Genomic DNA, 12,690 nt, shown 5'->3' on the forward strand with positions numbered 1-12,690 from the left:
GTTTACCATGTCGAATGCGCTCAACATGTCAAATTGGAGGAGAAGTATGCTTTTACCTGTAGCTATTTCCTGCTTGAATTTGGCCAGGAGAGTGACTAGCACAGTTTCGGTACTATGAAGAGGGCGAAATCCTGACTGTGATTCATGTAGTACTGAGAACTTGTCCATGTAATCAGTAAGCTGTTTGGTCACCATGCTCTCCATCAGTTTGACTGCTAGTGGGATAGATGCAACTGGGCGGTAGTTGGCGAGTTCGTTTGACCCCACAGAACACGCGAATGTCACGAGAAAAAGCCAAATGAATCAAAAATGAGCCAAAAATGTTTGGCATGTGTACATTGTTAATGTGTAATTTATATTTTAATAACAATAATACACATATACCACTGCACTTTTACCCACTGGCATTTACATCTGCTCAATGGCAAGCATTACCCCAAATAACTTGTCTTTGAAACCTGAAGCTAGGCAGAAGGCCTGACAGAAGAGATTTGCATACCACTCTGGGAGCCAAAGCATGTCTTTCTGAGGAAAACTCACTAATTGCCAGCCATTGTCCCCCAGATTCTATTTGTGGCAACCAAAGTTCAGTGCCAAATTTGCACACACATCAGAGATACACGCACAAATAAATTGGAAAATCAGCTCAGAAATATCAATAATTAGGTGCTAACAACCAATTTTTTTTCTCAAACAAACCTATAATTATTAGTCCATAAGTAACGAATCCAAGATTAGAAATAAAGGAAAAATATTCCAGATAAACCAGAAATATTTCAAACAGAAGTGCAAGAAAGTTCAAACTAGCCAGCGGAGGCAGATAATATTCTACTTAACAATGCCATTATGAGATGAGGAGCTTTCCCTAGAAAGTAAAATATCAATCAGTTGCTTAGGCTAAAAAATAGGAATTTAGCAGAACCACAAATAATAAAACATCTACATGGAAATCTCAAAGAAAATGTTGTTCTTAGAGCCAAGACTCGAGGCCACAAGGCTAAAAAGTCTTTCCTCCTTTTCTGAGTCTGACTACATAAGTCAGGGAAAACTCTTAGAGCCTAAGAAAACTTCATCCATTTTCCTGAAGTATGAACGTATAATTATATTTCTATCCTGTTCAAGTGCAAATGTGGCAAACAATGTTCTTTTTTCAGTCACAACTTCAAGAGAGCTTTCTAAAAAAAAGCTGTCAATTCCAAAGTCTCATGAGCTCATTCTTCCAAACCTTTAGCTCTTGAGGACAAAGGGCCCTGTTTACAAAGACGAGCTAGTGTTTTTAGCATGCGCTAACCGTGTAGACACCCATAGGAATATTATGGGCATCTACACGGTTAGCGTGCACTAAAAATGTTAGCGCACCTTTGTAAACAGGGCCCAAAATCAGGCCAGTGTTGTAAAAACCACTGTGCTAGTGAAGGTGATTTTTACAAATCTCAGAGAAAATCACTATATAAAACCATCGGACAATGTCGAGAGGCAACACTGTCCTCATTTTTGCATGTAGAACCTGATTGCTCAGCATTCACATTTGTTAACACAGTTCAAACTTTCAGACACCTGAGGCAGGCACCCACATGCTGAAACACAGCCGGTGTCGAGTCTTTTGGTGTAATTTCAATAAATATCACGCATAAGGATTTTCTCGTCTCTCTTGTGTCTTTTGGAGGAGCCAGTCCACCCTACTCATTGGTCTGTTCTGTATATCTATGAATGCGCCCAATTGTAACATTACCCTTCATTCTGTAAAAGGCTTGGTACTCACCAAGTCCTCTATAAAATGGTTATGTAGTTTGATGGACAAACTTTAGATGTCCATTTCCCCATTTACATGACCTACATATTCTGCATCCTCAAAGAGGGCCAAGTATAGAAACTCTTGTATATATGTTAAAGAGGCAGAAGCTTATATGTTAAAGAGGCAGAAGGCTCTTGAAATGGTTCCCTCCACTCCCACTAATAACTTCACTACAAACTAAGAGACAGTCAGTAGCATACCAAGGGTGGGGCAATCCGCCTCGGGTGCAGGTAGCAAGGGGGTACACAGAGCAGTCCTGCGGCTGGTGGCTCTGCCGGTTCCCTGCCCCCTCTGAGGTTACTTCCTGTTCCATGGCAGGGGACCGGCAGAGCTGCCAGCCATGCGATTGCTCAGTGCACCCCCAGGTGGTGAGGATCATGTACTTTGTGGGGAAGTGGGTGAAGCACTTCTGGGGAAGGGAAAGTGATGTGCTTTGGGGGGGGGGGGCATAGCGGCGACCTGCCTCAGGTGACAGCCAACCTAGGAATGCCACTGACTTAAGTGTGCATTTTTTACAAGACAATGGCCGTAGTATTCAGGAAAATAAGCTCATTCTCTGTTTTATTTAAATTCTGATTTGATTTACTTGAATTGTGCCAATTGTTTTTTTTATTATTATTCATTGTACTTGTATCAGTTTTGTAATCGTATACCACTTTAAAACTATGGTGCTGTGCGTTATATAAGGTATTAAAATCAAATCAAATCAATAAAGATTTCTGGGAACAATCTACTTCAAACGAGGAAAAACTGCAATTTTTACTTCCAATTAAGAAATAACATTGGGATCATTCCCTTTATTTCTACTAAACTAAACAAGGTTACACTTACAACTCAACTACAACCTGAATGATGTACACAGAATATTTTTTTAACTATTCAAACTGTATGCAACCTCAAGGAGAGGAATGAGCAGCATTGTAAGAAGTTTTAGAATATAAAACTTATAAACAAGGGCTTCTTCAACTGACCTTTGTTTTCTTGATATCGGTTGCTTCTTAGGCAGGGATAAGGGTGTGTCTGGACTTTTACAGATGACACTAACAATCGTCTTGGCCAAGCATTTTTACATTGTTTTAAAATAGTCTCAATGTTATGCACCCACAATCAGCAAAAGCCCTTCATAATTTTTTTTTTTAGTCAGAAGTCAGGTTTGGCAGTTATCCAACAAACTGTCTCTTACTCAATGCCTCGTAGCTCATCTTAAGAATCCACAAGCCCAAATGTAGTCTTTTGGGCCTTCTCCTCGACATTGGGTACACATTGCAAGCCAAGACCATGGTTATAGAGAAAGAAAACAATGTAAGTTCTTCATTCCAAAGTAACCTGTACAACTCTGGCTTTCCACACCAGTAAAATACTATGGTTGTAATCCATGAGTATGGTGCATAAGAGCATAGGAATTGTAGATCTAAGCACAGTATGTGGTATCTAACAGCGCCAACATTCATGGTGGTTTCTTGTTTATATAGGTAGATATACATTTTACATACTGTTGATCAACAGAGAAGTTCACTGCAAGAAACAGCTCATTCCAGATCTGGTTCAAATAACATGGGTCAGTGTGATAGGTCCCTTGTAGTTCAGCAGCCTCTACTTCAGGCAAGGCTATAGGTCTTTTAATCCAAAGGACAGGGATGAAGTAAAAAAAGTGCAGTTCTTCAATTAAAGTGCATGGATGAGGTAAACTAAATTCCAGAGTTTCAGTTTATTTAGCACTGACTCAGACAGGAACCATTCTGCCCTGCATCTGTTGCATTTGGGTCCGCATTCCCTGGACGCTGCTCAAAATCTTGTTCTGATGTGCAGAGACAGTGATACCAATTATTGCCAGATCGCTGTATTCAAAAAAGAGAAAAGGAAAAAAAAACAGACTTGAATCAAGAGCTTTATTTTTGATTTCCAAAGCGTACTACAATTAACCACCATTCACACTCTGAAGCATGGCAGGTATAGGAGAACCTTAAATTAAACATTTCAGTGCAGCAATGTAGCAGCACTTATTATGTGTGCCGTCAAAATAAAACACATCCCATTTGCTTAACGAATATAATGATATGCATGCAATAGGGACAAATTAAGTTCAAACAGAATTTCCCTGGGTTTGTTGTTGTAAGGCTGATTACTCACTCCTGGTTCATGTGCACCACAGCCTCCAGGGTGGTGTAGCCAGCAGCTGTGAAGTTATCCTTGTATCGTTCCATTTTGATCGCTTGGAGCCAATCACTGACAGACACCACAGGAGAAAATTCAGGTGAACTGGGATCTAATAAGGCAGTGTTGGGTCTACGAGAAGAGAGCACACGAAAACAATAGCTTAGATCCCATCTATGGTAAGCAAAGTAGAAGCCCTATGCTTCAACAAAGATGGATACAAGTATTTCCAACAGTACATGCCAGAAAATGGGCAGAACATAATGACGAAGAAAGTTAAAATTAAGGTTAGACTTCCTGACGTTAGTGTGTGGTAATCTGTGATTTAACACAATCCCCATAATTGTCGATGGGGCCTATTTATCAATTAAGGAGTCAATTCTATAAACTGGCACCTCCATTTAGGTGTGTTGATGTGAGTACTGGGCACCAATTCTATAATGGCATGTGTGCAATGATGCCATTATAGAATACTAGTGTAAGTCAGCATGGTTACATCTTAGTTTAGGCGTGATTATTTACACCATGCCAATGCAGGTATAAATGGCTATACCTACATGCACCAAGTAATGTGTGTACCTGATAGTATTCTATGTTATGTGCATACCTTGACCTGCTCATATTCCACCCAATATATACCCCCACCCCACAGTTACACACTAGAACACTTAAATGCTACCTTACAGTCTACAGCTACCAATTATTGGTGCCTATGGCATGCATAAGTGACCAATTTATAGAATTACAGTAGAGTCTAGCTTATCTGATGTTCTGGATTATTCACCATACCTCGGTAATGTCACAACATTGTCACTGAGATGTGTGTGTGTTTCTCTTTCCTGGCATCACGTTTAGCTAAAAGGCAGTTGCTAGGTAAGATTCTCGGGCACATTAAGTTTTAAACTCTTTTTACTGCTTCCTCTTTTGAAACATGCATTCAATATACTTCTATTTTATCCCTCATCCACTTTTTCTGTGTTATCCAACAACATATAGGTCCCATTTACGTCAAATAATCAAGACTCTACTGTACCTCCTAAGTGCTGTTAATATATGGCCTCATTAAATAGTGCATAATTTATATTAGTGTACTTAAATTGCAAACTTTCCAAGGGCAGATAAATGTCTACTGTACTCAAATGTAACTCGCTTCTGAGCTACCAATGAAAAAGTGTGGAATAACTTCAAATAAAACACAGGGGTAGTGCCAATCAAAAATACTTCAGATTAGCCTGTAAACGGTTCAGTGAATTCAAACACACTTGAGTTGGTGCAACGTTAATCTGTATTTTAATCAACCCAGTCCTAAGCAATGCTTGGTCTAGATTTGGCAGTAATAATAGTTCCTCCACCTGATATTTAGTGCTATTTAACTGGTCAGAACGGATGCTGACCGGTTAAATAGTGCTTAACCGGCTATTTGTGGATATTCAGCGGAGGATAACTGGCTATCCTCCACCGAGTATCAACAGGTAGTGGATAGCAGATAACTGGTTACATCACGCGATATAACCAGTTACCTGTCGATTTTTAAACTGGGTTTGCTGGTCATGTTTGACCACATCTTTGCCCGGCTTGAAGGTAACTGGCTAAGTCTGAATATCGACATAACCAGTTAATTTCAAACCACCTGGAAAAAACCCAGATTTTAATGCCGGTCACCGGAATATCGGGGTCAATGTTTCTAATGAAGAATGTTGGAATGCGATTCCTTTGTTTCCTGGGAGCTACAGAATTATTTGGACACATGCAGAGTTTACACTAGATCTAGGGCTGGCGTAAATAGATGACATGCTAGTATTTTATAAAAAAATAACACCTATGTAGGTGCCTCCCCATGGCGCTCTGTAATAAAATTGCACTGTTAGGGTTGCTAACTGGATCCAGATTCACCCAACAAGGTTCAGTCAGTCCCGAGTTTACCCCATTGCAAACAAGGGACTTGTAGTTATCACTTCCCCATTGCATTCCCTTAGGCAGTGTTTCCCAAGTGCAGTCCTGGAGTACTCCTTGCCAGTCAGGTTTTCAGGATATCCACAATGAATATGCAAGAAAGAGATTTGCATATAATGGAGTCAGTGCATGCAAATCAAGTTCCTGCATATTCATTGTGGATATCCTGAAAATTTGACTGGCAAGGGGTACTCCAGGACTGGACTTGGGAAACACTACCCTAAGGCAAGCAAGTCTACAAGTTCCTGCATGCAATGGGGCAAGCCAGGACTGGGTCAGTTCTGTCAGGCTAATCTGGATCTAGTTGGCAACCTTACTCATTGTATAGCTTATTAATATTGTGCATCACAAAGCCACTATACTACTGATTTAATAAATTATACACTTCAGCAGATGTTACACTATGAAAATGAATTTATTATTGCTTGCGTGCATGGCATTTTGTCACTTGCTTACTTGTAAAGTATATTGTTGTTCTTTTTTAATTCTATGACTGTCAATACAGTGGGAAAATGAGTTATATGGAAGTCACAAGAGGATTAAACAGTTAATGCTATCTATGCCTATGGCTTCCTCCTCTTAGAATAACAAAACCACAGAAAGAGATACACTTGCCAGACTGCAGTTGCAATTACAGCAACGTGGAGGAAACGTGATGCTAGAGGCCTCAGAAGGCTAGTAACCTGTCTTTGGTAATGTAAGTGGTAAGGAATAGTCACTGAGGGATATGCTAGTTTCAAAGAAAAACAGCCTTCTCTGAGATGCGGCCCTGTAACTGGCTAATACACAGAGGATCTCATGAATTACCTCCGTGTCACTAACTCATTCCGCTGACCTAGTCAGCAGATGCACCAGCACTTCTGTTTGCATTGTGCAAGTCAATCATTTCCTTAATGACCCTCAAATGATAATATTAAGTTCCCCCTTTGAAGGCTTAGTGCATTTTTCCCTTCCTCCAAATCCTCATGTTTCCCTGGAAAGCAGAGGAGTAATCAGCAGAATAAATCTGCAGGGCTGTAACTTTTTCTCTCAATGTTAGAAAGTGTCACTCATGCACACTTGATAGAGTCTTCAAATTATGGGATGATATCCTACTATAAAATTTTCCTATACTGCCGGATACATTCACAGGAATTTACCTCATTATTTACACCAGGGGGGTAATATTCAGCTTGTGACTGTCAGCAGTTTCTAAGCTACTGACTCCATGAGCAGAACTAAGCCTCAATATTCAATACCAGGCCATGTCCAGGCTCTGGCATTGAATATCCAGGTATATGCAATCACCTGGAAGTTAACCAGAAACTGGTCAATATTCAGACCGGTGCCCAGTTAGCTCAGCAACCTTTGCGGTCCTTTTACTAAGCCCTTACAGCCACATCAGTGGGTGGTGGTAAGTGCTCTCTCCTGCATGGCCATGCGGTAAATGCAATTTTTGTCCTTTTTTACCTGCTGCGGTAAAAAGGGTCTTGGTGTGTGGCAAAAATGGTCGCTGCCGCAGGTCCCTTTTTACCACAGCTTGGTAAAAGGACCCCTTAGTGTGTGCTAATAGATTAGCGCATGCTAAATAATAAGATGCCCACAGGAATATAACTCAGATTATTTGCCTTTTAATTTTTTGTTTTATGAATGTTCCGTGCAGTTGTGCTATTTTATTTTTTTTAATGGATTCATTTATTGATTTTTTTATTGTAAACTGCTGTGATCGCCTCGGTGGGTAAATGGTGTATCAAATTTAGGGGCCCTTTTACTAAGCCATGTAGGCGCATATGCCTGTCCTACGCGGGTCAATGCCGACAAGCCTTGAAGCATATCCTAATATCTGCAGAGAAGTGGTAGGTGGATTGCAGCTTGCCCGTCATGTCTAATCTATCTCCTAAGACATCACTAGGAAAGATGACCTACTGACCTAGAGCTCTCCATGCCTGTCCTCTTCAAGGTGCTGGGATTGCGAATGAGTTTGTCTAACATGTTGACAATCTGTCCAAATTTAGGCCTGTCGCTGCGTTCCTTTTGCCAGCAGTCCAGCATTAGTTGATGGAGTGAGATAGGACAATCCATAGGAGGAGGTAGTCGGTAGCCTTCTTCAATGGCTTTAATGACCTTCAAAGAAGAAAAAGACAAAATTAAACATTAAAATGTATTATGGTAGATGACTGGATATCATAATAAGGTGGTTATTTTAGAAGACCAATTCATGGTTTACATACAATATTTACACATGCACATAGAATAAATATAGAAAATCCAATTTAGAATGCTGGGATTTACATGTGCAAAATTTGGCTAGGGGACTTGGCCTCAGTGTGGTTAGGATGCTATATACAGAAATACATTGCTAATACTGGCGCTCAAAAGTTGCTGGTTTTTAAAACTTGTTGCTCACACATGAAAAACATTTGCACACACCAGGCCACTCCTTAGAGGAAACATTGATCCCAACCTGGATATCTCAATTTTGATTTGTGCATTCTTTCTAAAATCTGCCTTTAAAGCTCTTAGGGGGTCTTTTACAAAGGCACAGTAGCGTTTTTAGTTCACGCTAAACGCTAGAAACACCCATAGGGATATATGGGCATCTTAGCACACCCTTATTTTTAGCGCATGCTAAAAATGCTAGGTCGCCTTTGTAAAAGGCCCACTTAATTACTTAGGCCTGATGCCAGCTTTTAACATGACTAATACAGCTCTTAACAGCTGGAAAATAAGAATATACCAATATAGTTAGAGGAGCATTTACTAACATCATTAGTATATAGTAAATATTTTCCTACATAGAAGAGCAGGCTGAAATTGGCACTTATAGATGCATCTTCATAAGCATCAAGATTTCAAGAAGATCAGAGACATTTTGCAGATGGACCATGCATAGGCAGTCCATTATTTCTAATAATCTTTTACTATTGCTTTCAGCATATTTTGCTCCTGTATTGGGTGTACTTGTGACTCTGCCTACTGTCATCAAGCTACGCCTCAACTGGCTTCAACCCAAATGATGGGCTAGATAGCCTTGTAACATCTCCTGTTCTCAGTCTAACCTCCTTGGCTCATTAGCAGTGGTTTCTATTGCTGTGTAGAGGAGGATTAGGGTTCAATTTCAGGGCAAAGCCTCTGCTCTCTGTAAGAGTCAGGACACTGCACAGGTGTGGCGTGCAGAAGAAGCCTAGTGATGAAATCAGTGCAGGAAGCTGAGAACCAGGGAAGCCTGGTTCAAATCCTACTGAACTTCCTTGTGACCTTGGACAAGTCACTTCATCCTCCATTATCTCAGGTAAAAACTTAAAAGACAATTGAAGGGCTTATTTCCAAAATCCACAAATTCCACTTCTTGCAAAAAATGATTTAAAGTTTCATATAGACAAAGAGGATAGTGTTATCTAGTAGTGTAATTAATTGTTGAGATAAAAAGTGTGTTTGTCATTCAACTGCAGCCAAGTTAAAATAAGATTTGCTTCCAAAATCAGCTAAGTCCAGGTGGATGTTAATTCATAGTAACATAGTAGATGATGGCAAAGAAAGACCTGCATGGTCCATCCAGTCTGCCCAACAAGATAAACTCATATGTGCTACTTTTTGTTTATACCTGACCTTGATTTGTATCTGCCATTTTCAGGTCACAGACCGTAGAAGTCTGCCCAGCACTAGCCCCACCTCCAAACCACTAGCCCCGCCTCCCACCACCGGCTCTGCCACCCAATCTCCGCTAAGCTTCTGAGGATCCATTCCTTCTGAACAGGATTCCTTTATGTTTATCCCACGCATTTTTTAATTCCGTTACCGTTTTCATCTCCAAAACCAAAACCAGTTAAGTCTTGCACATTCTAAGGCCATAACATACCATGTAGCATGTAATGTGGTATGCAGCTCTGTCACATGTAATGATATATTTGGATAAACAGGCAACAGAAAAATCTTTAGCAGTTTTAATCTTAGTTCAATATTTTTACTATATCGCACCTAATACATTATTCCCCAGATTCTATAAATGGGATGCAAATTTTACTCATGCAAAATTGCATGCTAATCTGAGAAGCACATGCAACTAAACTGGCTAAGAAGCCAAATAGCGCCAATTATTGGGTGCTAACAATCAATGATTGGCGTTAATTGGCATATTGCTAAGCACTATTCTATAAAGATCCATGTGTAACTCATATTATGTAAGTACTCATGCAGTAAGGGGGTCTTTTACTAATGCCTAGCTCGAGTTTTCTGCAGCAGGACCCATAGGAATAAAATGGGCCCTGCTGCAGATAACTCGAGCTAAGCTTTAGTAAAAGACCCCCTAAGTCTCTTAATGGCCACATGCGAATGGCAACATTAGCGTGTTGCCAATAATAGGAAAAATGGAAAATCATCCATTTTCTGGCTGTAGTAAAAATGGCTTTAGCATGTGGGAAAAACTCGCGTAAGGGCAAACTAAGGCCACGTTTTACTGCAGTCTGTTAAAAGTCCCCTAAACAAGCTCTTTGAATTTGCCCATCCTCTCTGCAGGTGATGGTCCATGTAATTTTAGCCACATTGCAAGAGAGGCCTTTCTAGGGTGGATTAGGGCATGGGAAAAAAAATAAACATGCTTCGCATTGAATTTTCAAAACTATGGGGGTCCTTTTACAAAGGTGCGCTAGCGTTTTTAGCGTGCGCTAAAAATAAGTGTGCGCTAAACGCTAGAGACGCCCATGTATTCTTATGGGTGTCTAGTGTTTAGTGCGCGCTAAAAACACTAGCATGCCTTTGCGTGTTGTTTTCCTCAGGAAAATTAGAGGCAGAAAGAGTGGGTGTAAGTCTGTCAATACTCATCCCTTAGGCAATTTGCAAAGGAAAGTTGGTGCAAAAATGCATGAGTAAAATATATCGATAAACTTTGCAGCAATGTGTGTACTTTTATATCACGATGCCTACACTGAAAAGCCTTTATAAAATTACTACTACTACTTATCATTTCTATAGTGCTACTAGACGCACGCAGCGCTGTACACTTGAACATGAGGAGACAGTCCCTGCTCGACAGAGCTTACACTCTATGAGAGAATGTCTGTGGTATATCAAACTTAAATAAATAAATCCTAACTTGTGTAGTCAATAGATAAATAAGAGTGTCTTTTCTTAAGGTGCACTCGTGTTTTTGGCACACGCTAAAATTGTGAGTGCACTAAATATTAGAGGCGCCAATGCATTCCTATGGGCATCTCTGATGTTTAGCGCGTCCACAACTTTAGCGCGTGCTAAAAACATGAGCGCGCCTTAGTAAAAGACGCCCTAAGTTATTCTAATTTTCAAAGGGAAAGTATGAACATATTTTCCCTTTGACAATTACCCCACCTAAACTACATACATACATTTATACCAGACATTTTTATGCACAATATTTTCTGAAAATTTAGATACATATTTTTAGAAAACAAAAATGCCACCCCTACTCCACCCTCAGGATACACCTGAATGAAACAGCATGGCCCACATACTGCATACATTCTGCCCAATTTCATTAAAAAAAACTATTTTTACACATAAATCACATTTCTACATGATTAAATTGTTTTTAAAATTAGTACCTCACGTGTTTACAGAATGTCCCTATGAGAAAAATGTTCAACCCATTACAACATACTTTTACTCTGTCGATTTCAGTTTCTGAGTATAATTAAGTGCCCTTCAGAAACAGTAGCGAAGCAGGATATGGAACAGCCTGAAAAGGTCTAGATGTCATGATGCAATGGACGTATATGATTTAAAGAGAGTTATCTAGGGAACCTTTTTGGTTTCCTCAAGGTCACTGTTTTATTATGCTCTCAATTAGAACTAATAGGAATATTAGCATTTTACACCTGTATCTTTATAAGTTAAACATGAGTGCAATTTGAGGTTTAGCAGTCAATCCATATTTAGCAACATAATTAAATGCCACTTTCTCTGAGAAGGGAAAGGAAAAACACATTGCTGGTGACATATTTAGTTAAAGATGCAGCAGAAAGGAGAAAATAACTACCTATCCCAAGGCTCGTATTAAGGATAGGTGGCAATCTCAAAAAATGTATATTTTCTGCTTTAGAACTTTTGATAAAAAGGGGAAAACGGTGCTAACTACAAAAAACTTACATCTTGATTAGACATGTCCCAGTATGGTCTCTCGCCATAAGACATAACTTCCCACATTACAATCCCATAGCTCCACACGTCACTGGCAGATGTGAATTTGCGATAGGCAATTGCTTCTGGTGCAGTCCACCTAATGGGAATCTTGCCTCCCTTAAGAAAATAAGAAAAATAAATTGAAAGATATATACAACACATCCAAATTTTTCATCCTATTAATGGAGCACATGGCCTATGCATCAGTTTGAAAACGTGCAAATGCTTCAGAATTCGGCTTTGTGATTAATTTTTAGATGACTAAATGGGAAGTACTCATCATTACCTAGCACTGCTACATTGGCTCCCAGTATGGGAACGATGTCAATTTAAGCTTATGACAATAATGTTTACATTGATTAATACTTTTAAACCACTGTATCTTAAAGACTTGTTGGTACCATATCTTCAAAGGAAAACCATTATGCTCGGAATCCAGGCACATTTCTGAAGTACCGAGTTAGGAGGGCATGAGACATGTACAATGGAGAAAACAGGCTTTTAGGGTCATAGGCCCAGAAAGTTGGAATCGGCTTCCCCAGGAACTGAAAATTTGACATTCTTTATTACCATTTAGGAGAGGCTTCAAAACTTAGGGCCCTGTTTATTAAGCCGTGCTATAGGCATGCTAGAATTTTCAGCGTGCACTAACACTA

At 39.8% G+C, this 12,690-nt stretch overlaps 1 protein-coding gene across 2 annotated transcripts in view; it reads right to left on the reverse strand.

Moving 5' to 3' along the window:
* EPHA4 (EPH receptor A4) overlaps nt 1–12,690 on the reverse strand; it is a 269,461-nt gene that overhangs the window by 20,283 nt on the left and 236,488 nt on the right. Inside the window, exons 14-17 of one of the 2 annotated variants that reach the window (XR_003943502.1) lie at nt 12,002–12,151; nt 7,812–8,005; nt 3,926–4,081; nt 2,767–3,633 (exon numbers count right to left, since the gene is read on the reverse strand). Coding sequence is in view for 1 of the 2 variants with exons in the window: in XM_030215596.1 (XP_030071456.1) it covers nt 3,519–3,633; nt 3,926–4,081; nt 7,812–8,005; nt 12,002–12,151 (615 nt within the window). In the remaining variant the exon portion in view is untranslated. Of the gene's footprint in view, nt 1–2,535; nt 3,634–3,925; nt 4,082–7,811; nt 8,006–12,001; nt 12,152–12,690 lie in introns of those variants that run through there. The other variant, XM_030215596.1, reaches the window with a different exon arrangement.

Source organism: Microcaecilia unicolor, chromosome 10 (assembly GCF_901765095.1).
Source record: "Microcaecilia unicolor chromosome 10, aMicUni1.1, whole genome shotgun sequence".
Classification (NCBI taxonomy): Eukaryota; Metazoa; Chordata; class Amphibia; order Gymnophiona; family Siphonopidae; genus Microcaecilia; species Microcaecilia unicolor.